The sequence below is a fragment of the Platichthys flesus genome, chromosome 5 (genome assembly GCF_949316205.1).
Source record: "Platichthys flesus chromosome 5, fPlaFle2.1, whole genome shotgun sequence".
NCBI classification, from domain to species: domain Eukaryota; kingdom Metazoa; phylum Chordata; class Actinopteri; order Pleuronectiformes; family Pleuronectidae; genus Platichthys; species Platichthys flesus.
This window is the reverse complement of record NC_084949.1, coordinates 2493790-2520080: the sequence shown is the minus strand read 5'-3', so window position 1 is coordinate 2520080 and position 26291 is coordinate 2493790. Positions and strand designations below refer to the sequence as shown.

The following is a 26291-nucleotide window of genomic DNA, read 5'->3' as shown; positions in this document are numbered from 1 at the left end:
TTCTTCTATTTCTACTTTTCTATTTGACTAGCATCTTTGAATCTGAACATAACAGGGTTCTCATTTATAATCCAGCACAGATAAAACAATATGGTTAACAAATACCACTTAAAATGTATGTGATCACTGCTGAGTTTGATTCAAGGGAGAAAGCCATGCATGACACTACAAAAGGCAAGGTTTGGTTTGAGCAAGTTGTTTTGGCTGAAATCAAGCTGTGTCATCATCATAACTACCGTCTGACATATGACACCTCACGTAACACAGATTATGCCTAAATAAGTGAAAGACACAACAAAAGCAAAGGCTTGAGTCATAGAATAACAAAGTGCTGCGAATAGATGCACTGTATGAATGTGTGTGTGAATGGGTGAATGTAAAAAACTGTATTGTAAAGAGCTTTGAGTGGTCATCAAGACTAGAAAAGCACTATATAAATACAAAACCATTTACCATAAGCAATAGATAAATTTTCAACAATAAACATATGGGTACAGAGACACGTGCAAAAAATAACATAACATAAAACATTTTCAATAGTTCAATATGGCCCACTAAGGATGTTATCAAAATTGAAATGGCCCTACAGGCAAATGGTTTCTCATCCCGGCACCAGATGAAAAGGGAAACTACAACGCAAGATTAACTTTCTGTTACTTATGGCTCTAGAACTTCAGTCAGACTTGAGGTTCTTTTCATTTTCAATTCCTTTTTAGAGAAATAATTTGTCAAAATATATATATATATATATATTTTGACAAATTATTTATATATATATATATATAAATTTGAAACAAAAATGTTATATCGAGGAAAAAATGGTCTCCTCCCTTATAAATGTTTAATCAACCGACTTAATTTTATCTAACTGATTGATTTCAAGTCACATAAACTCCTGTTCTCGTAAAAAAGTAACCGGGTTAAGATAGGATTAAACCTGAGTTGTTGATGATGTACGATCGTAAAAAGATCTAATTAATGGACTGGACTTAGAATGTAGTTTCATACTGTTGGCAAATCTCTAACGCTCTTCAAAACAACTAAATCCAATCATTTGATGACACTTTGAACTAGGGATGAGCATTCGATTAAACTGTCTTAATAGATCGTCGGGAGAATTATCGACGAATTTTCGATTAATCAATTCATATTTTATATTACAAAATTCACTATTTATAGGCTATATTATGATGCATTGAAAATAAAAAAAACACAGCATGTACTCTTTGATATCTTTATTACAAGATGAACAAAATATGCGCTTCCGTAATCTTAAGCAGCGGAGCCGACAGCTAGAAGCCGGTGCTACTAAACCAGCTGACCCTCGTTTTTGTTTATTTCTCCAAAATAAAATAATAATAATAATAATATAAAAAAACAGTCATTTTAAACTTAACTTACCCACAAATATATAATACTTAGGTCTGACAGGTTTTGCCAAATGTAACTCAAAACTATCAAACAAGGCACAGAGTCGAGAAAGCTTCATAAAATTAACCAGTAACTCACATAGAACTGTGTGAGTTCTATGTGAGTAGAACTCACACAGTTCTATGTCCCTAGCACCAGCCTAGGGATTTTTGTTGAGAAAGATGAGCATGTTAACATGCTCTGGGGTCAGACGCGAACGCAGCCTGGTGACTGTCAGTCCAGCCGCAGGAAAAACACGCTCTGAAGGAACTGACAACGCTGTGATTAACAAGTAGCTCCGTGCTAACTTGGCTAGCCTGGGGAACCTTACTCCATTCACTTTCCAACAGTCTGTAGGGGTGCATCCAGGGATGGAGGAGCTTCCCTAAGAAAGTTCTGAAGTTCTGCTTCGATGCCAGAATCACATTGAGTGGTATAGTGCTCCCCAAGGAGTTGTGTCATAGCAGAGACCTGGGACTCGGAGGCCGCGGCTCCGGTGTTTGCGCTCCCCTCGTCCTCGTCAGAAAACGCAGTCTCCTCGTCTCCCCCAGCCTCTGGGATAGCCGCCCTACCGATTCTCACTGCTCTCCCAGTTCAAAAAGTTTCACTTTACCAGCTATTTTCTATGCTGGTGTAAGAAAGCAAAGTTGCTTGGGGCGAGGGTCCAGCATTGATGAGATCATGGCTGCGGATGACACAAACTCATCAGACTGAACCTGTAAATGATGGGGGAAATCAATAAGATTAGCATATCACATGTATTTCCGACTCGTGGTACCTGCAAATGCAGACCGAATTGGCTATTTATTATGGAACTCATTTATACTAAGACACAAAGTTTAGCTTACATTAATTCGGTGGATGACGGAGGACTGCACTTTAGCTTTGAATTCGATGAGTCTGAGACCGTCTTCCTCACTGCGTATGAGGTGGAAATTGACGACGGCCGAAGGTGACGGGATAACTGTTCGAGATGGAGACGTCTTTCTCTGCAGACATAACCGTGGTGGCACATTTAAGTGCTGACAGCACAGGGTGTGTGTCCTCCATCATCTACCAGTACTCATCCTTCAACTCAAGGATCCTGTCATCTTGAAGCTTGGTCATGGTTCGGTCCGACAGCAACACAGCAACAGCCCACCGCTGCTCCACCAGCCGATCAAACATCTCACACACGGAGTTCCACCGTGTTTTACACAACTGGATAAGCCAGTGATTTGCGAGTGACACACACTCCCAACTGGAGTGTGTGTGCAAAGAAGGCGACGGAATTCCAGTTCACTCTACTGGGATTGTTGGCAGCAACAATATTGTCTGCGTTGTCATGAATGCATGCAATAACTCGGTCTTTAAGTCCCCATTGCTCCACAGCTCCATTCATTTTCTCAGCGAGGTGGTCAGCTGTATGGTGGCCTGGCAGGCATCTGTTAGCAGAGTAAAATCGAGAGCAGGATGCGCCGCCACTAACCAGGGATCGGATGTGCTTTCTGCAAGTGATGCATAATTGGGGTCGTGGCCGAATTGTACTTATATACAGGTTCGCAGTGTTGGCAGTGAACCAAATCGTTTTTTAACTCAAAATAGTCCCACGCTACACATCGCCGTGACTTCTTCATGTTTACTTTGGAAATGGAAATACACGGTAAATTGCAGGCAACTGAGTAGGCCTGTGGCGTTTTTTTCAAACACTGCCTCATGTGGTCAAATGTGTAATTAGCGAATTTATCGATGAAAAAATTATTTCATAGACGAAATTCTTAATGATCAATTAATCGATCTGCGATTAATTATGCACATCCCTACTTTCAACAAATGACAGATGCAAAAAAAAAACACACAAATATTTCAGGATGAGAAAGCAGGGCCGAAAACACAGACAAAGAAGTCATTAGTGTTTGATTTGCTGTAAACAAAAACACATGATCTCCGCAACAGAATGAATACATCATAGCTTCTGCCTTCTGCGCCACCCCTGACCTGAATCATAGGGAGTATTTGTTGCTTTTGTAAATGCGTCTGAACGGAGAACCTCCTGTTGCATTGTTCATATGTGAAAGGAAACTTCTAGATAAATACACCATGTTTGAAGACAGCCTTGGACTGTAACTTCCAAACAGAAAGTCATGATTTTTTTAAATGAAACAAGCCTACAATTTAATTTTTTTTATTTTAGTAAAAATTTGGAGAAACATATTTTACTTTTCTGCATGTCATCGCTTTCTTAGCAGGGCATTGTTCAAAGTCTGAAGGCATTTATTTTTCCTGCTCCACAGCATGTTCCTCCTCTCATTCCAGCTGGTCCTGCTGAAGGAGATACATTCCCAGACCCCCCCAATGCACTCGGGCATCGGGGTCATCATAGAGGGGGGTAGGGTTTGGATTGGGGACTCCCTAGAGACGAAGGGGAGGAGGTGGATTGTGCTAGGGAGGGGGAGGCTCTTGAACCAAACATTAGCCCTGACTGCGTTTACAATCTTTTCAAACAAAGCTATGACTCTAAATCACAGAACAAGTTTAGTGTCCGTCCTGGCGATCCAGAAGGAGTGCTTCCTCACTCACAACCAAGATGGGTCAAAGCCTGTCCTCCTGTGCATGTTGATGTTACAGCAGGGGAGCAGCCAGTGCTCTGGTCAGGATTGGCTTCTCTGTCATCAGCAAAGGTACTTTGACCTGACCATAAGCTGTTTGGGGTAAACATCTGTTCCTCTTTGGTTGGAGATGACGAGTAATCTACTGTCTCTGATTTGTTGTATGTGAAGAAGGACAAAGACAACTTCCAAGGGTCCTACAAGGCAGTTGTAGGGGAAACATTGTTGAACTGCTGGTAATGCTGGTGCCAGGTACCCTCTATATGTTTTTATACTCTCTGAAAATAGACTGTATCGAAGACCAAAAGCTAGGCGTATATTTTTGATCAGTTTCATTATCTATTCTTTGCTTGTATGGTTCCTGATTCTAATTATTTGTATAAAGTGATCTTGTGCACTGTTATGGGGCAGCAGAACAGCTGGCCCAACATCGCCATAGCCATCATAGCGTCATTGCTGCTCCCTTATTTATATCGGACGTCAAACAGGGACTTGTAGGTCGGTCCCTTTATCCGTTTGTCCTAAAGCCTTGTTTTTGTTTTTACTTCCTGGTCCATCTGATCTGTTTCTTAGCCTTTCTCTCTGCCACACCATGCAGCTGAAAATTGACCCTGAACCCCAAACTCAGGGGACTGGACCCTTTCAGGGTGGGACAGAGTAGAGACAAAGGGGAAAAGAGAGTGGAAACAAGTAGTCAGCATGACAGAGTCGGAGCTGACGGGGCAGTGTGGCGAGGGCAACAGAAAATTAAACAGTGAGGAAGTACATGGTGTGAAGGCAGATGCATGAGAAGTTAAGTTAATATAACTCTCATTATCTGATCAACATTTATTCAACAAATACACTGAAATCACACCGTTCCTTGACTGAGTAGAACTAACATAGCTTTAAGTTAGCCGACTGGGTCCTGTTTTGTATGTGGACACATCATAAATCACCAGGAAACCCAAAGGAAGGAAGACGAAGAAGAGGAAAAGGTCATACTGCAGCCTTTTTTCTCTTGAGTTGTTGTGAAACTCTGCGTGTCGAGTTACTGTTACTGTGAGATCTCTGGGGGGACATCACTTACTGCCTGCTCCACAACACACTAACACACACAGCAACACACACACTAGCAGCAGATCTACAGCACATGAAGGCATCTCACTGTATGAACAAAGATTCCCTCAAAGTATCCAACCACCTATATCTATTGCCCGAGCATTAGCTTTAACTTAACACTTAACCCAGGTCCACAAATTCATTACACACGATTATCTAATTCTTGGAACGAGAAGAAGGGGAAGGCAACAAAGAATATGAGACAACTGTTTACTTTCAATGTGCAACTCCCTAGTTAGAGATGGGGCCTGGTCAACAGCAGAACCAGTTCAAGAACCAAAGCTCTGTGTGTGTGTGAGTGTGTGTGAGTGTGAGTGTGTGTGTGTGTGTGTGTGTGTGTGTGTGTGTGTGTGTGTGTGTGTGTGTGTGTGTGTGTGTGTGTGTGTGTGTGTGTGTGTGTGTGTGTGTGTGTGTGTGTGTGTGTGTGTGTGACCCATTCTATGATATATTGGCTTTACCTCACAATGATTGTACACATAATGTTAAGTAGCACGTGCAATTCAAAGATCATGGCTTTGCATCTTTGTATAGCATCTAATCCTAAAATGCAGCATTTTACTACCAGTGCCAGTAAAAAGAAGGGAATGTAAATTTTGTCTACGAAACTGTTATGTTATCATTAATATAATTTAATTCAATTTAAACTAAATAAAAGTCTTAAAATCTTGACGCATTCCTATCCCATTCAATCATGACCCATCCTAAACACACGCACACACACACAGGATTGCCTGTGACTAATGACTTTCATGTGATAGGGTTAAGAGGCTAGCAGATATCAAATTTGAACGTGTGTTTCATAGATGGGTAGACATACAGATAGATTGGTTGTTCGATCTAATCTGACCAGTAAAACATATTCAGTAAATACTGAAGTAACATCAGAAAATGCCTGGAGGAGTGATTATTTTTCTGATTGTACATCAGCAAATGCTGATGTACATCATTTTCGGGGTTGTAACTTTTAATCAGAAATTCCAAATTTTATTTGAGGAATTGGTTCAAAGTCTGGAAATCTTTACTACACAGCAATTTACTGAAGAGTCCCCACACACTGATCAATTTGTTAGCATTTCTAATCTGGTTTGGAGCCTTTTTTTCTATTTTAAGATCAATGTAAGATTTAGTCATTTTAACCTGGGTTTAGAAATGCATCCATTTAACATATTTTCTATATAAATATACTGATGTGGTGTTAGCAAAAGACAACATGAAAGAAAAGACAGATTGACAGCATCAGACAACAGGAGGGCTAGATAGCAAGATGAACCAAGCAAGTTGGAAAGAAGTTTAGCCTTTGTCATTTGGTCACCTTTAAATTATGAGTCTCCTTTATCTACTCTTTTAGCTCATGCTTTTACCTCATCTCACGGCTCTCCCTCCTCACTCCCCTCTTCTCTGTATCTGAGAGCACTGACTGGAGAAGTGAGTTAAAGGTCAAGGGATACTATTGAGCGGGGTGTAAGATATTGCTAGTAGAATAACTGCAATTTTCGCTCAGCTGCCCCAGGCTGGGTTCAGCTTTGGACAGAAACTGTTTCACGTCAAGTTTTAGGCTGCAAAAGAAATGGGCAGAAAGTTAAGATAATTTTCTTGATGGTGGAAACAAAGTCACAAAGGATTGAGGTCATAAGACATGTTTATATGTGTTCCATTACTCTTAACTTTAGATTGGGGACCTATATTTGTTAACACACTGGGGACTTTTTGTCTTTATTATGAGTTACATTAAATGGCAAATCTTCAAGGGGTCCACACAAAGACAACAAAAAATCAATCAAAGTATCATTGTAATCATAAAACAAAACCAAATTGCTAAAAATATGATAAATAAATGAACTCCTCCAGCTGGGCATGAAACTGCTTCACTGGAGGCTGTTTCAGTTTACTGTTATTTTAACATACATTTTATTACATTTTTTAATGTGGCACCTCAGTAACATCGAACCCTTTTGGGAAATTCACACACTATAACAGCTAATTAAAACTCAGTGAGGAAATAGCCTGTTAGTATCTATTGATTTTTATCTCAGAGTGAGTCTGATAATTAATTTGGTTAAGGTCTGTAAAGAAGTCAGGTATGTGGAATTTGAATTACAACACGTGAAGAGTGCATAGATCTACATGAGACGAAGGCATGTTCATGCTTTCTAACCACATGCTGACATGGAGAAAGTAACATGGAAATTGAATACACTGCGGAGAGAGTGTCCAGAATTGGCAGGACTTACAGGAAGTGCACACTTGTCTCAAAAGCTGAATTTCACAGAGTCAGTGATCTTGATCTAGATTTTGGAGAATGGCTAAAAGGCCATCCTGCCATGCATGAAACAGCAGTCGAACCTTTAATGCGCTCGCCAGCTGGTCAGTCTGCAGTTATGTATGGGTATGTGTGTGTTTCTGTGTGCAGGGAGGGGTCAGTGGCAGAGAGAACAATAAAGACCAGATGGCCTGTCTCTCTCTCTCCACCTGCCCCAGGCGTCTTTGTCCTCTCTCATACACTTCACACACTTTAATTTCCCCGACTGCTCCCTGTATTTCCAATGTATTCCTTAGCCTTTAGATATTTTCCAAACGTGGTGACAATTGTTTCATCTTTCAGATATTCCACAATTCCTTAAGCTAAAGTGTGGATTTTCTTGGTTAAATACAGAGCTTACATCTATTTTCTATAGGTTTCAGTTTAAAACCTCTGCATGAACATAGGAATATTTTATTTGACCAATGCACAGAACCATACCTAGACACATGCATTTGTTTCTATCCAGAGATGGGCAAAAATACATCAAAATGTATTTTGATACAAAATACCCCTCAAATAAATGTATCAAAATAAAATACAAAATAGGTTTTCAGGTTTGGGCTGTATAATTTACACAAAGCTCTGGTCAACCCCACAAAAAGGAAGAACAGTCACGGAATGTCGTGCAATTCAAAGATCATGGCAGTGTCACTAAGCAGAGCTAATAAAAGACAACTTGATTGATTATGTATATATATATATATACAGTGGTGGCCAAAATTATTAATATTATTTTCCTTTTTTTTGCCTCCAAAACATGATAAACTGGACAGATCTATTGTACAATCAAAGCAAAGCCTTTGGCTTGAGTTGCAGTAGGCATGGGATAAAATTAGGGTTGAAGTTCTTAGGAAATATATTGACACTATGCCAGAGAGATGTGCTGCTGTAATTGCTCCAAAAGGTGGACGTACCAAATATTAAAGTTAAAAGTTGATAAAATCTGTAGGACTCACTTCATCTGTTATTTGTTTGTGCTCAGAGCAACCATCTGCATGTTTCATGAACATTATGACATTAAATCATGATTTGGAGGCAAGAAAAAGCTAATTTTGTCAGATCCTACAGGTGTTCTAATAATTTTGGCCACCACTATACATATGGGTAAACAGCCCAAAAACAAATATTCATCACATATGAATAGCATCACACATTAGGCCTATGTATACTATAAAGCAAAATATAGAATTAAAACCAGTTTTACACAGGTAAATAGCCTAAATAAATTACTGTACATAAAGTTCTGCACAGAAAAATAACTAAACAAGTGAGTAGCCTACTTACTTCTCTTTTACTGAACCTTGGCCAGTGGCATGGTAGCCTACTAATTTCTCTCTTACATTGGCAAGTGGCATGGTAGGCCATAGTTATATATTACAGTGTTAAGTGTAATATTCACACTGACATATTTATGACATAATAATCCTTCCATTTTGGTTCTTGAGACCCAACCATTGATATGGCATTATGACATTCACATTGAGAAGATAAAGCAAAACTTTAAATACATTGCAAGATTAGATGGTCAGACGTCTCTAGATAAGGTTATCATGATCATACAAGCTCTTATCTCCCTCTTCCTATAGCTAGCTACTCAACTGATAAATTAACTTGCTAAACACTAGTATGCACTAGCATAGCCAGCATGCTAGCGTCATTAGCATGTTAGCCTCTATCACTAGCTTGATATTAAAACCATCTGCATGTATATACAATAGGCTATATAAGGTGGCCAGACCCTGACATAAGTTATACATCCAAGCTAGTTGACATCTGTCACACTCAGATAAAATATTTACCATGACAGATAATCTGCTGCACTTGAAGATCTGAAGACTGAACTCGTGAACTGCTATTTGTTTAGTGGAGAAAGTATTTTGAATATTTAAAATACTAAATTACTCCACTCTAAAGTATTTTGTTACAAATTACATTTGATTTTTATCAGCACTATCAAATACAAATAACAAAATACTTAAAGTACTTGAAAAACGTATTTCAAATACAAGTAATTGAAATACTGCCCATCTCTGATTCTATCTAATACCATGTGCAAGTAACAGCAGCACGCTTAAGGCCTTTGCCATATTTGTATTTGCTGTGTACACAGATACATGCTGCACTGGTTGTCACTTTGTGACAATCATATTCTGCCCTATATGTACTGTATGGAATGGATGCACCTATTCAACTTCTTCTCTTTCAATACAAAATCACTCATCCCTACAGCTGTAATTCTCAGAGCCACTAACACCTAATTTTATCAAATTAGTTTTGGTTTGTAGAAAAGGGGCACAGCCTAACATAACTACATCTAACTAATCTATTTAAAAATTCCAGAAATCTCTTTCAATTAGTCTGTATGTATGTATGTATTTATGTATTTATTTGTGTATGTGGCTTCTGTATTATGAGAACTGTGCATCGTTTTGGTTTCACACTTGCCGTGTGTATTGCTAAGGGCCCAAGGAAGCCCTTAATTAGGTGTGATTTGGACATCTGGTTGATATGAATAGAATTTGAATAAGCAGATGACCAGCTGTGATGCAGCTTCAGGGTTTTGTTGTCTTGATTTGCAGTGGCACAATACGTAATGTCAGTGCACTAGTTTATATAAACACACCATTACAGAAATTCAAGGTTTCATTTGAGGGATTTGTTCAAAGTCTGCAAATATTTCGTAAAGAGCAATATGCTGAAGAGTCCCCACGCTGTGACCAATTTGTCAGCTTTTCTCATCAATATTGGATTGGTAACTTTTACTCTATTTTAAGGTGAATGTTAGATTTATAAATTTGAACCTGGGTTTAGAAATGCATCCATTTATTTTATACAGTCATTTCTGACCAACTTTTGTCCTGATTGTTGAAACACATTCACTCGCTCCCCCACAAACAGATTCTCTTTGCCTGCTAACTGAATGGGAAAGCAGTTGAGAATGCTTGCGAAAAGAGTCATAAGGTTATAAAGTGGCTGCCCACAGATCAATTAATATACTGCACTACACTATACACTCCTGATCAAATTTCTTAAGACCAGTTAAAAAATTGGATGAATTTGCATTTTGCACTGTTGAATATAAGAAGGTTCTAAGTAGAGTTTCAAAATGCAAAAAGAAGAAATGGGAACAAGAGCCCAAAATTTGTGAGCAGGCAATTTATTGAAAACAACAATTTAACTGAAGTAGGCTGTTCATCAGCTGATCAAAAGTTTAAGACCACAGCTAAAAAAAAAAAAAAAAACTCCTAAAACAGAAATTAAAGTGTCAAAAACTGACTCAGTAATGAGTAGCTCCACCATTATTGTTGATCACTTCAAAAATTCGTTTTGGCATGCTTGATGCAAGTGTTTCCAAAAGGCTAGTGCGAATGTTGCGCCTCACGAAGGGCATCCACTGTCTGGAACTGAAGTCCATTTTTGTAAACTTCCCTTGCCATCCATCCCAAAATGTTATCAATTGGATTAAGATCAGGGGAACACGCAGGCAGGATGGTCCAAAAGAGTGATGTTATTCTCCTGGAAAAAGTGTGAATTGGAGCGTTGTCCTGCTGAAAAACCCAGTCGTTACCACACAGATGAGGGCCCTCAGTCATGAGGGATGCCTGCTGCAACATCTCCACATAGCCAGCTGCTGTTTGACGCCCCTGCACAACCTGGAGCTCCATTGTTCCATTGAAGGAAAAAGCACCCCAGATCAACACTGTGCCCCGTAGAAAACATCTCAGGTGGCATCTCCTTGTCATGCCAGTAATGTTGTAAGCCATCAGGACCATCAAGGTTAAATTTTTTCTCGTCAGAGAATAAAACTTTCTTCCACCTTTGAATGTCCCATGTTTGGTGCTCCCTTGCAAAGTCTAAACGGGCAATTTTGTGGCGTTGAAGGAGACGTGGCCTTTGAAGACGTTTCTTGTTTTTGAAGCCCTTCCTTCGCAGATGCCGTCTGATGGTTATTGGGCTGCAGTCAGCACCAGTAATGGCCTCAATTTGGGATGAGGATCGGCCCGTGTCTTGACGGACAGCCATTCGGATCCTCCGGCTCAGCGCCGACGAGATTTTTTTGGGTCTACCACTTGATTTTTTTGCTCCATAACCCTGAGGATCTTTTAAGAAATGCAAAATGACTGTCTTACTGCGTCCAACCTCAGCAGCGATGGCACGTTGTGAGAGGCCTTGTTTATGCAGTTCAACAATCCTACCACGTTCAAAGACGGTGAGCTTTTTTGCCTTTGCCATCAAGAGATCTTCACAGTGTGATTACTTAACAGGAAATGACATGGAATCCAAATTTTTGCACAGATTTTGGCTTTTAAAGGCTGTGGTCTTACACTTTTGATCAGCTGATGAACAGCCTATTTGAGTTAAATTGTTGTTTTCAATAAATTGCCTGCTCACAACTTTTGGTCTCTTGTTCCCATTTCTTCTTTTTGCATTTTGAAGCTCTACTTAGAACCTTCCTAAGATCCAACAGTGCAAAATGCAATTTCATGAAATTTTTTAACTAGTCTTAAGATTTTGATCAGGAGTGTATGTACTGTAAGGATGCACCAATTTAACTTCTGCTCTTCAAATATCAATTCTTATATCTCAGTTCATGCTATTTTGGTATCTGATATTGATCAACATCAATTGCCACAGATCTTTTCACTGGGTTCTTTTTCATTTATGTTAACATGAGGAGAGGGATTGCTCTGGCAACAAAAACTGAGTTGGCTGAGCAGCATGAATTGAATGTGCCTGATGTTAAACATAATAGTAAAACTCACTAAGCCAATAAAATGGTACCCAACCTGATTTTACCCAGTTTACTATTATCAGTACTTTAAATGACAGTAACCTATTTCCTGAGTTGTGTGGATGTGTAATTGTGTGTATCTGTGTGTATCTGTGTGTGCAGCACTGGTTTTGGCTTTCATAGTGACAAAATGACAAGAAGCATGGCTGCTAATACTCAACTCTGCAAAGGAACCTGAACTTTATCCCAACATATTTAGTTTAGTATGACTCCAGCTGTAATAACGTTTTCATCACTAGGAGTGCTTCCCCGCAAACTAGGCACGAAGACTTGAACATATTTCTGTATCAAATGTCACTGCCTTGCAGGGATACAGATGTGTAAATGAATGTTGTACTAATTCAAAAGCACAACTGCGAATAATAATGAGAATACATTAATGGGAAAATACTCACATTAATGTGCTAAGTCAGTGTTCACAACCCAAGTTATTATCGTCATTCTCTGCATATTCAATGTCAAGCCTTGCTTATACACACACTTACATGCACACACATACATACAAAGCGCCCTGAAATACCGTCAAGTGTTGATGGCATGATAAGAGACAAAAGCAGCTTGTCCTCTTTGTGATCAGACCTTGGCCTGGTTGTCCTCTATAGAACACAAAGCTAAAGCTTAATGCACAAAAAAGCCACAGATGCTATTTGAGCATTTTGAGATGCACATCTCCCTTTTCCCATTATGGCTCTTTCTTTATTCATGTTGTACGTATGAACAGAATATCCCTTCAGCATTATTCCTTTTATTATTAGTATAATGGAGAGGGTTATAAAAGAGCACGTAGTCCTCCTGGACTGGACACCTCTGATAGATGGTGGCTCTCAGCTGTTTGTCTCCACAACAAGTCCCTGAGGTAAAGTCGTTCTCTGAGGACGGGAATCTGAGTGAAACTGAAGGGAATATGCAACATCTAAATCTGCACATCATGGCAGCTTTTCATTAATAATGAAAAGCTCCAAAATGGTATATTTTTATATCTCTTCAATGGTAAATGGTCTGTGTTATTCTCTAGGGTTGATGGACTCGAAGCGCTTTGCAGTACAGTTTATTGCCAATCACCCATTCACACACACAAATTCATACAGTGCATCTATGGGCAGCCGTTTTGTCAGAGGGGCCATTTAGGGTTCAGCTTCTTGCCCAAGGACACCTCAGCATGCAGGTAGGGAAGACCAGGATCGAACAATATTTATAATAATGATACATCTTAGTTGTATAGCTCTTTTAACAATGATCAGAGAAACTTTACAGGATTACAAAAACAGAGCACATAAAAAAACTAAATAAAAAATATAAATAACACATTGAAAGTCAGATACACGTCGTTATAAAATGACTTTATGTAAATGCATTTTTTAAGCTCTTTTCATATAATAAGCATAAACCTTTCTCTTAACAATTATTCTCTCAACTTCATCATATTGATCCTTTACCTCACAGGTGTAGCCCTCACACAAACCGTGGTTGTGTCCCTATAACCCTGTAATGTCGTCATTCTGATGATTTTTAAGTTTAGTGCTATAAGATGTGATGTATTTGGCATACAGTGCTGTAGTTATGGGAGTAAACAAACCTTTGAGGAAGAACATTATTTTATACTCTCTGGTGCTGTCTCAGTCCACAGTCTTAGAACGGACTCACTCACTGTAGTAGTCAATGGATCGAGTATAGATGATGATGTAATCAATGGGTCAAGTATAGATGATGATGTAATCAGTGGAGGGTGGCAGTGTTGAATCTGGTTTAAATAGCCACACATACAGGGCTCTCAAAGACATACAGCTAACAAAAAGAAAGTTTCACTCGTCAACACTACACTTGGCATTTTATTGGCCGGGTAGTTTGACTTGTTGCACCAAAAAATTCTAAGTGCAGAAAAAATAAAAAAATAAGACCAGAGGGGAACTCTGAGAGTAGTCATGTTATGTGCACACAGAAAAAGCACGAGGAGAGGCCGGAGCACAGGGAATCTAAGAAAGGACAGGAAATATTTGAGTTGAGAGCATTCCAAAATCTGCACATGAAATCAATAAGTCCTGCTCTCAAACTGAAAGACCATGCTCGTATAAAATAGGAAAAATAATCATAAAGTAGCCCCTGTTTCAGTCACTTGCTGCTTATTTTGTCTCCTCTGGACAGAATCCTTCAGATTGCCCCCCTTCTGTGTCATGTCCAAACTACCATGTTTGTTTGTTTTGGTTTCAAGCTAATTTCCTGCCTGCACCTGTACCATGCTGCAGAACATAAAGCACTGTCCAAATTCGGACAAGGAGGGGGATGTGTGGCTAAAAAAAAAGTTACGTTATAAATAAAGCTAAAATACTTTTTGTGCCGTTTCACAATATATATATTACTATATTGCACCGCCAGACACAATTCAGTGAGTGATAATTCAGTTTTAATTATTAACCCTCTCACTGTCTCTATCCACAAAACAAATGAATCCCCCATCTATTGAACCACTCCTCTTGATGTCTGTGTACCCATGCCCCTCTGCCAATATCAGAGCTTTGTACTCGTCTCTCTACTCTCTCACTCTCACTCTCTCTCACACACAAACACAAACACACACCCACAGACACAAACACACACACACCTTCCTCTCCTTGTCCTAGCATTGACTGAATAGCCCAATACCCCTGGAGAAAGAAGTGGTTTGTGGTTGGTTGGTTGAGGGACACTCCTCCCATCCCTCTGTCCCATAGGGAGACAGAGAGACATTGTTGTATTCTGGATATATATTTGTGTTTTTAATTATCATTCAGGTGTGTTTATTTAGTTTAGCCTTGTTTGTGCCTTTGTCAATAATAGGCTGGACTGGAAGTTAAAACCCAAGTATGTGAGTTTGTGAATTTGAAATAAAGAGCAAAGTTGATGAAGTGTTGTGAACTATTTAACTCACCACTTGGGACCACGAGGCTGGCAACCCCCACTGTAGACACTATTGTTGTGGATGTGTTGCTCAGATCAGATAGTGATATGATCACGTTAGACCACATTTGGCGTGGCCACATGTGGCCACAATTTTTGAGCAGTGTGAACACTGGGTCCTGGCCACATTGAAGGACCGCCTACAAGCAATATTCTGATTGAGTTTTCAGCTTCTTACCAAACTCTTGATTGACCATTTTCATTACGGGGACCACGTCCCTTCGAACAAGACACACTGAATCGTCTTTTACTGCCATGAAACTACTTTTGTTTGTTGGTGCATTTATCTTAAAAGTATGACATTTGCCATCTACTTCTCTTTTTTTTTTAAGTTAACATTGTGTTTTGTAGTTTGCCACAAGCCAGCCTCCTCGTTGTCATGCTAAATGGGGTTATGTAAAAGGTTGAATCATGTTTTATTGAATTTGTGCTCATTCAAAGATAATGGTTAGATAGCTCTATTTTCGCAATGTAGGTTTGTGGTAGTTTAATGGTCGCTCAAAAGGTTGCCCAGGCAGACATGAGTCTAATTAGTTGTCTTTGTTTACTTTGCCTCTAAATTAATCATGGGTGTATTTGGTGCATTACACACAATAAACTGTAAGATAGGGTAAGATTTCTTTGTTACCTTGGTAGAAAGGGGGAAAAATTATCAGCAAAAATTATTTCTTGTATCATCCGAATCAGTTTTTATCTTAAATTAAAATGTTCCTATTTTTTGCTTCTCAGGAACCATCCGTCCGGTACGAAGGAGTTTTTATGACCCCGCTTCGGCCCCGGGTCAGGGCTGGCAGTGGGAGTGGGAAAACGATGCAGGTTCATGGACGCCCTATGACATGGAGGTGGCCATTGCCATTGAGAGTGCCCACAACCGCCAGCAGTCTTTCCTCGACCTGACACCACTTGGTTTCTGCTACCTCATTGATTTTCAAAACATGACACAGGTTTGTTTTAATTCTTTACATCAACATCAACATCAATGACAATCAACTTGACACTTCCTCCATATCTGAAGTTCTGAACCTGTATTCCCTGCTACAGGTAAACAGACAAAGCCAGAGGTGTCGGAGGACCCAGAGACGTGCTGATATGGCCTACCCTTTAGTGTCTGGTCCTCTCCCTGTACCCAAAGGCGGAGGTGTTGGAGTAGGTGGAGGGCTAACAGGAGCATTGCTGGGTGTGGGAGTGTCAGGGGTCACCATGGGGATTGGAAGCTCTGTCTACCCTAATGGAGGCTTGTCAGCTCCTGGACTGGGTCAGCCCTGTTCCTGTCAGCAATGCTTATTGGTCCTTAGTGTGAAGACCAACACAGTAGGACCAGGGGGGGGGACAGCAGGGATACAGACTCTTGGCAGACGCTCACTAACCATGCAGCGGCCGAAGAACTTAGCACCCATCGCATCCAGACCTCTGAGTCCATCTAAATCATTTACTCTGGGACGAGGACAGCAGCTGAACTCCAACTACTACCAAACACTTCCACACGGTCTTGCTATCTCTAGAAACATAGCCTCGCCAAGAAGGAACGCCCAGCTCTTCGCTCAGTCGCTGGCCGCCCTTACTGCTGGCACGTCCTCTCTGGGTGTCTCCTTGTCTTCCAACAGGCCTCCTCCGCCATCCCTCCCGCCTCCTCAGCCTCCATCATCCAACCCCAGCCTGAACCCTCCGCCCATTCCGGCCAAACACTCCTCATCCACAGCCAATGATTCAGTGCCAACTGCCACATTAATAACCCCTGCTTGCAAGGTGACCACACCTCCTTCTCCAGTGCCATCTCCGTCGCCATTGGTATTGAATCCGCAGCGTACACCATCGTCCGCATCAACAGTGTGCCATGCCCCGTTGCCACAGAGGTCAAGTTTAGCCGGGTTGAGCAGACCAGCGTTACAGAGGATTGCAATGGCCCAGTCCAGAGCGCTCATAGCATCAGGGTGAGTTAATGAAACACACACACACAAAACCAGGAGCTTGATTTGAAGCATTTTCTTCACTTTCAGCAATTTTCTGAGGCAGTGGAACCATTTATTTTCATCTCATTTAATCGTTGCAGTGTATCTGATATTGGAGATTTTTACATATCATGCAGTCCTGTTGTATTCAGTCTGAATACTATCCCCTGCAATGATACATGCCCATGCGCATGTTGAAACATGCAAATATCCGGAAGGCCTTGGCATGCAGCACTAAATATTCACATTCACAACAACATTTACCCAAACAACTCTTGTCACTCCCACTGAAGGCTGTCATATGTGTGAGTGTTGTAACAAGTGGTGTTGCTCTGCACTGACTATGAGTGGTGTGATATCAGGTGTGAGTCTTCAGATTCCCATTCATTCCTCTGGAAAATGCTAGGTTTTCTTTGTGCTGTTGTTCAAGTGTATTTTGGTATTAAGATTGGTGCGTATCCTTAATCAAAGATACAATATGTGGAGGCAGATGTTACTAACACAGGGGAAAGTGGTGTATTGAAATAATTCCTCATGAAGGTTAAAGATGAACAGACAGAAGGCAGTGGAGATGAATGAGATTCAGCAGCACCCACCCTCCTTTCATTGTGTCTTAGGTCAACAGAACCAGAAGCCAGTGAACTGTGGGGATTTAATGTGAAACACATTTTTAAATCCATGTTAAGAAAGAATCAGTGTAGATTAATGAGAATACAAGGTCTTTAAATTTTTTTTTGATTGACATTATTTGGATTCCTGTGTGTGTCTGTGTGGCAATTTGTCTCGAAAACTATTTAATACATATGGTATGCAAATTTCAAAGAGCAGCAAGCAGCTCTGTCTCAGGTCTCAACCACTAACCTTTAATTACACAATGATCCTATTAAATATACTGTGCACTCTATTGAGTTTAAGGATCATAGTGAGACACCAACGCTCAACTTTAAAGACAAACCTTTTTCTCTCACACCTCTGTCCATCTTCCCGTAGTAACACTGGAACCACATTCCAGTTTTATGCATTTTCAGTCTGTCGATTGAATTCAGGTCTGTGGGTTCATGTAGTCAGTGTAACCTGATTTACTTTTGTTTGATAGCCGGTAATAGTGTGGAAACACTTATGGTAAAGAGTACAATGAGTCAGCTGACACTGTCAGCCAGCTGCACAAGGCGATGGATTTGACACAAGTGAACTGCAAGACTTAGCTGCTCTCCTCCCCCACCACCTCTCTCCTCTCAGCCTGAACACTGTCCATGAACACCTGCTCCTTTTTATTCACTATTAAGACCCTGACCTCCTCTTCTCCTTTCCTGTCATTTCTCTTTTAACATGTATTTGTTTCTCTAACTTTCTTCTGAATGATAACTTACCAACCAAATCTGTTCAAAACTCCTGTCCTGATACTTGTGTCTTTTATCTACTGGCTTGCAGTTCCACGTTGAAGACATTCACTTTCATTCTGGTTGGTTCACATGTCAGTGGGTCTGGGATAACTTCCATTCTGCTAAATTTATAATTTGTATTATTTAGAAAATGACCAAATGCACATATACAGCAGATTATATTTTAGACCCTTGTGCGATGCCTGCTTATATGTTCTGTCAGCGTTTCTCTATTCAGTGGATTCTATCTGTGGAGGTCGTTGAAAAAGTTAAACAAATAAACGTTCGGCACACAGTGCTACAATATAGCAAGTTATCAAATTAACAACACGATATCTTCTATGTTATATGAGTGTGGTATACAAATTGTGAACTTGTGATCAGACTGTGGTGGGCTGCCAGAGTCAATGGTTATTTAACGAGGAACACTGTCTTTAGAGGACAATGTGTCTGTTGCTCTATCAGTTGCTTCGACGACTTTTGTCCTGACAGAAATATAATTTCTGGATGTATACCATGGTTTTTTGTATTACATTATAAATCCTGCAAACTCCGTTCCTGAATATCCACCACCCGGTTTATATGTGTGGTTTTGAGTGAAATCTCTTTACAACTAGATGGTTTGTTGGGAAAACTAATACTAGGGATCACAATGTCATTACAATGGAAGGAGGGCTGTCATCTTAATGCTGCATCCATATTACTACATATTACTATAAGTTTACATCTCATAAGAATGAGATGTAAACTTCACTGTTGTACCATGGAGAGGAAAGTGATGCTAATTAATAGTTATCTGTGTGGAACAGAAAAAAGATTTCACTAGATTTCACTGAGACATTTCCAAATTTCAGTTATGATGTCATACAACAATGAATAGAGACTTCTCATTAAAAAAGACTCCCATGCAAAACTGCAGGTGTTTGTTTCACATCTTTTGTGAAAAAGTGTTGTATTTTACTAGTTTAAATAATGGTGAGTTTTATTTCACCTCGAACTGAAATCAAGGTCAGATAGTTTTGAGTTGTAGTTCCTCCCCTGGCCCTGTCACTGTTTGCCCTACCCCCTCCCTCTCCTCCTCCTCTTCCCTGGCTCCTCTCCTCTCGCCTCTCCTGTTGCGTCTCAGTAGTCTGGGCCCCTCAGAGCCTCATTGTTGGTCTCCACAGTAACCTTTGTTGGATTACCCAAGTCTGGGCTGCATTAGAAGCACAATGTCAAGCCTCCACTTCTCTCTTCTTTCTGTTTTCCTCTCCATCCCCCTCTCTTTCTCTCTGCTCTTGCCTTTCTTTTTCTCTGCCTGCACTTTCTTTGCTTTTCTCCTATGTTTTTCTACAGCAGTCTTGATTCTGCTTTTCTCATTTCATTAGTATTTAATAGGGCTCAACGATTTTGGGGAAATAATCTAATTGCGATTTTTTTCCCCCCCAAAATTGCGATTGCGATTTAATATGCGATTTTTTTTCTCCCAAAAAAAACATAATGAATGATTTAAATATGACCAACACAATATTAGATACATTTACTGTACAATATTCTTTTCCACATTTTTATTTAACTGCTCATTACAGCAACAAGAAAAACAAATCAGTGTGCATTTAAGTAATTTAATCAAAGTCATTGTAAGTATAAACACAAGGATTGCACTTTTTTTTTTATATTGTAGGTGTCTTACTGCTCCCAAGTCAGAAACATTTCCAGTATTGGGAAGGATACTTTGAAAACGTATTCAGTTACAGAATACATGCCCAACCAATTTGAGTAACGTATTCTGAATACTTGGATTACTTCCACATTGAATTAATTTTTATAAGTGTTGGAAAGCGGCGTTGTTATAGTCAGTGGAGCAGAAGCAGTTTAGGCTCTGTGTCCGCGGATACGGCGGGCCAGCTGGATGCGCTGGAAGGGCAGCTTGCGGATCAGAAGCTCCGTAGATTCCCGTTCATGTCCGGTTGGTCGTGCAGCGGTATGGAGGCGCCGGGCCTCAGCAGGAACACCCCCATGCTGAACACCTCCGTCTCGCAGTTGTGCATGTATGTGACCGGGGGGCTCTGGAGCCCCGCCGCCCCGGAGCACAGCTTGCTTTGCCGCGGAGTGATTTTCAGGTCCGCCGCCCGCACCGCGGTCAGCAGCGGCATGAGCTCGCTCTGTGAGTCCGCCACGTCGGCCGAAGACTTTAGAACCCTGTAGGTGATGCAGGCTTGCTTCGCTATCTTCTGGATCAGAGGAGTTTTGTGGTCCCGCGGCACTCTTGCTGCGGGTGAGGACAGCAGCCCAGTGCCCTACTCTCTTTCGCACGTTTTAATCGCGCACGCTGCGATTAGAAAATCGCTTTTATCAAATCGCGATTTTATCGCAAATGCAATTAATCGTTCAGCCCTAGTATTTAAGGTTTCTGAGGTTCGGGCTGTTTAATATCTGAATTTCCCTCAGGATTAATAAAGTATCCATCTATCTGTCTATCTATCTAATGTAGTTGTTTTTTCTTTCAAGCTTACCCTGATATTATTTATTGGGGTGTTTGGATTGCTGTTGGTGGGTGAAGCATTGTATCAAGATCCCTCATTTAGATGGCTCTACTGATCCAGCATATTCATAATATGAATCTTTTTTCGGTGGGGAAGAGGCAGACAATGGTGCTGGTCCAGTCAGCATTGTTGCTACCCCCAGACAAACACTAGTGTGTGTGTGCTAGTGTGTGTGCTAGTGTGTGTGCTAGTGAGTGAGTGTGTGTGTGTGTGTGTGTGTGTGTGTGTGTGTGTGTGTGTGTGTGTGTGTGTGTGTGTGTGTGTGTGTGTGTGTGTGTGTGTGTGTGTGTGTGTGTGTGTGTGTGTGTGTGTGTGTGTGTGTGTGTGTGTGTGTGTGTGTGTGTGTGTGTGTGTGTGTGTGTGTGTGTGTGTGTGTGTGTGGTTGTGTGTGTGTGTGTGTGTGTAGAAGGTCTCAGACTCAGACAGTGGCCTGAGACATGGAACTGATGAGAAGGGGGTGAGGGGGGTACAAGACAATGAAACGAGTCAGCAAACTGTCAAAGATTGATCACACAGTGGTGCAAGAAATCAGGACAACACTACACTGAGAGGAGGAGGTGACACATGCACACTCACAAAGTGATGCCCGTCTGTGAAGGACAAACACACGCACACAACCACACAGTGTCCTCCTTTCCCACACAGGAAAGGTAAATATTGACAATTCTGATTGGAGCGGCCGTGAAGGATGTTCGCTCTCTCTGCAGTGGAGGATTATAGGAACAAGACAACCCTGGTTGCACAGTCTGACTTAGTTTGAGCAGATCAGATGAGAACAGAGAGGCAGAAATGGGCAGTAAGAATGTGTTGGCACCTGTTTGGTTCACCAACAGGCTGCAGCTTCATTCTTATCTCGTCCTGCACAGAGCGGAGCTGTAGGACCCAATCTTATCTACAGCTTTTTTACACGTTCAGAGGAAACATGCAGAAAGAAACCTTGGACAAAACTGATAACCTGGAATGTGTGAGAAGAATGCAACTTGTCTGGTGAATAAAGTACACAATCTCAGTTGCAACAATCATATGGACTTTAACAGATAGTTCCCAGGGTAACTGTCCTGACAGCTGTGTTTGTTTTGCTGGTGGCTGATACATTTCGATTTTCGTGGTTTCTGTGTGATCTTAGGTATTTGAACATTTCACATGTTTTTTAATTTGTTTTAGATATTGAATATTTTGATTGAGCAGTAGGCACTAAATGACTGGAAAAAGAGATACACAGTTCCTGAAGAGATTTATATGTTCAGTAACACCAAGAATCCCTGTGCTATTTTATCCTTGAAATAATATAATCAATTAGGATCACTGAATCTATGTGTACAATCTGCATGATCTGTACATCTGGCCTATTAAAGTATTTGTTGTAGACTATGAATTAATTATTTGTGTATAAAATATTTTAAATGTATTCAATGTATTTAAAATACAAAAAAGCATCATAAGTTATAATATTAAAGAATGAAAAATGATTTGTTGCCAAGACAATCAACACGAAAAATATCATCAACCCTTGTCCAGGGCTTTGCTCTGACCTTGAATTAAGATATGAACCCAAATGTACAGCCCTAAGTTCAGGTGTGGACACACATTAAGAGGTGGTCTGGGATGTATGGTGACACATTCTGGGTCACACTGAAGCACTGCGTACTTGGCTGGTGTTCTTTGACCTGTTTCAGTTTAACAATGCACTGAAAATACTTTTACACTTACCATACAATGTATTGTTTGTGACCCACATATTGGCTTTATTTTTTATGCATCACATTCACTACTCGGATCTTCATTACCCTGCTCTCACGCTCTCATACACGCTGTACACGTAGAGAGCAGGGAAGTGAGATCTGATCACAAGTCGTCATATGAGACACATGACAAGTCAAATTCAGGGAGGTTTTTCTCTCCACAGTCACCAAAGTGCTGGTCATTGTGGGAACTGTTGTGTTTTTGTATAATATTTAAGGTCTCGATCTTAATATCAAAGTGTAATATAATTTATGTAGGTATTTGACACTATACAAATAATATAGAATTTAATTGAATGTTTGAACATGAAGGCCGTAGCTGGGCAGCTGACAAGTTATATCATGTTGATTTTCAATACTTATTCGTATTTCTAACAATATAAAAGCAATAAGAGAGAATATAGGATGGAAAAATATTGACAGAGACTAAAACACCTTCTACACACCCGTTGGTGTGTGTGTATGTGGGGGTGGTTTTGTGTGTGTAAGGCAGTGGATGCAGCTTTATTTGCATGTGGCAATATGTGTGTGAGAATGTGTGTCAGTGTGTTATTGTCTGGTGTCTAAATCAGTCCAGCCGAAATCCATCTGGGCCCAGGGGAATAGATGGAGCAGAAGGGTGAGGGCTAAAGGGAGTGTGTAAGACAAAGCTGTGGGAGTGTGTGATCTGGTGGGAAGCGAGCAGTGGGTAGGAGGGTGGATTTGAGGTCACTGGGGGTCAAGAGAGTTGAGTCTCATTCAGGCCCATCCCCCCAGGCAGCGACGGGATAGTTCCCTAGGTTCTTTTCTTTTTCACTGGTCTCACTTTCCCTTAGAGCTTCCTGGTTTCCTGTTTACCCACTAATACTTCCTCCTTCTTTGTTTGTTGTAGTTTTATGGAGGATGAATAGTGACATCTACATATATACTTGTTTATTTGAGCTGGCTACTGGATATTTGTTCATTGGGCAGGTAATGTTTTTGATTTGGGGATTTAGATACTTGTTTCTATGCCTCCACCCTGCAACAGCTGTGGCTAAAGGCATTATTTTTGGGGTTGTCCGACCATCTGTCCTACAATACGCCCGTTCCCATGAACGCAAATAATGAAAACCACCAATCAACACCTTTCTGGCACAGACAATAGTGCACATATCAAACATTTTGATTGTGAATGTTGTTGCATGAATGTTAAGACTTAATTTGAATAAATCAGTTCGATGAAAACCCATTAATGAAATAAATCACATTATAATATGAACCTTTTGTACAGTATATGTACAGAAGGAACCTGACTGACTGCTTTTGTTATCACACATTACAGTACTTCTTATTAAGACTTGCATGAAGCTTCAGTGGACAACACGTAACAATGACACCTTTTTTGTTATTGTTGTCTACAATAAACTATACCTTTTTCTTTACACATAAAAAGACCATATGCCTTTATTTGTGTGTTGGAATGATATGCTAGTTAGAGTTGATACAGTGGTAAAGCATTTTTAAATACAATCAGTGGTCTATATAAATATGGACCATTTAGCCTTAATAAAAGGCCTGACTTTTTCTGAGGTCTCTCACATGTTGGTGACAACTTTACTACAGGAACTACATCATATGTGTACCATGTATAAACACATTTATCAAACGTCACCAATGTGGCAACTAACATCCTTAATGGCTCATCTGTGCTAACAAAGGAGTGTGTTTGTATGCGTGTGTGTGTTTGTGTTTGTTTGTGTGTGTGAGTGTCATCAGCACATCAGTTTGTAAATGAACCGCATGAAGCTTATCTATGATCAGACTTGGCTCTCCTACTTACTTCACTCCCTAAATACTTCTTTGCTAACGCAGCAGCGCGTTATACATGCTATTTATAGAGCTAAAGTGATTGACAACAAGTGAGTAGTGCATGTTTGAGATCAGTGTCATTGTCACTCACCGCCTTGATCCTGGACTTATCTAATAGATATGTTTGCCATCCATCATTAGCCTACTGAAAGGAGGCTGTTATAAATACATCTTCATGACAAGAGTAAGACCATAAACTACTCCAACTGCATACGACAGCACAACACACGTCAAACAGAGTGAAGCTCTGACTAATCGGATCATCGCAGATGGAAATTTATTATGATTAACTATGTGATCGTAGACACATGCGGCCATGTGCTCTCACTGATTAAATAGAAAACAAATAGTGTGTTATTTTTTTTAAATCCGGCATAAGTAGATTTCGCACAGATCCAGATTCAGGAATAATGGGGTTGTCACGGGTACTATACAGAAATCATTTCAACTGTGTCGAAGAAGTTGTCCTGCGTGTAATGTAAACAGTTACACCCTTCTCTGTGTCTCAGATATGTACCTGATCTCAATACATGTATTCATTTACATGTATTTACTTCAAAAAAGAGTATCCATTGCATATCACTCAGTCTTTCTGGGTTTTATTTCATTAGCTTCATTGCTCTACTTATTGGCTTGTTCTTCAAGCCCAGCTGATGTTGGTCACAGAAATCATGGAGCTGGATGGCGGTTGAACAATATTGCATTCTAATCGCTAAAAACAAAAGATAATATACACAAATAAAGAAAAGATGATGGGATGAGTTTATTGCTTCTTTGTTATCTTAACATTTTGGCCCTGCAGCTCAGTGTTTACAGTAGAGACCTGTAATGTGTTAAGAGCATGTTAAGGTGGCTGGTTTTTTAAGTGTCTTGAAGAATTGTGTATGATGCAACTAGTCCCTCCACCTCTTTACTCATCTGACCCTCTGTGCTCTACTCCGTTACTATATGATAGATCTAGACACAAAGGGAAAACCACCAGTGTTATTGCATCATTTCTGGATTGTCTTGACTTTGTGGAAACTCAGAGTGGATCAGTGTCATCTGCTCATTCCTAGAGTGACTGCTTACTGTTGTTTACCCCTCACTCTGTATGTTTACTTTTCTTCTACTCACACTCTGCTTTAACTCTCTGAAGTAACACCTCATTTCACACCGACACAATCATTTCCTCGTACTCTTTCCCAGCGCATACTTACACCAGGCCTACGTGCACAAGCACACACACCAGTGAATCATTCACTAGCGCGTAGTCATGTGTCACTGAGTGGGGTTAAGTAAAAGCTGCTTAGCGTACTAACACAGAGCCTGTTAAATCTAAACCCTTAACCGGAAACAGCACATGATCACTGGCCTTCTGTGAGGACTGTACCGTTGTCTAACAGGGGTTGTGAATGCACTTGTACTATCCCCTTCGATAGCTCAGTTGGTAGAGCGGAGGACTGTAGTGGTTAATGCCGGTATCCTTAGGTCGCTGGTTCAAATCCGGCTCGAAGGAGGTTGCTTTTGTTTCGACCCCCTTATAATCCCACTCACACACTGGCAGCTGTTAGTTAATACATCTTCCATTGGTGCTTAAACACATTGAACACAATTTTTTATAGTCATGTTATTACTATACAGCAATTACGAGTATTACCGTCAAATACACTGGACTCTGTAAAATCCTGTCCAAATCTATGAAAACTGATGGTCTGAGTCTGTATGTGAGAGACTTGTGTTTGTCCGTCAGAGAT

At 40.4% G+C, this 26291-nt stretch overlaps 1 protein-coding gene and 1 non-coding gene across 3 annotated transcripts in view; both read left to right on the top strand.

The window, feature by feature from the left end:
- The window catches only part of LOC133953690 (E3 ubiquitin-protein ligase DTX1-like), a 35064-nt gene that overhangs the window by 3571 nt on the left and 5202 nt on the right, over nt 1–26291 (top strand). For both annotated transcript variants that reach the window (XM_062387734.1, XM_062387733.1), the window contains exons 3-4: nt 15857–16071; nt 16169–17058. In XM_062387734.1, coding sequence (XP_062243718.1) covers nt 15857–16071; nt 16169–17058 — 1105 coding nt within the window. The remainder of the gene's footprint in view (nt 1–15856; nt 16072–16168; nt 17059–26291) is intronic.
- Nucleotides 25967–26053, top strand: trnay-gua (transfer RNA tyrosine (anticodon GUA)). Its single transcript is given in 2 exon segments — nt 25967–26003; nt 26018–26053. It is a non-coding gene; the product is annotated as a tRNA-Tyr (tRNA).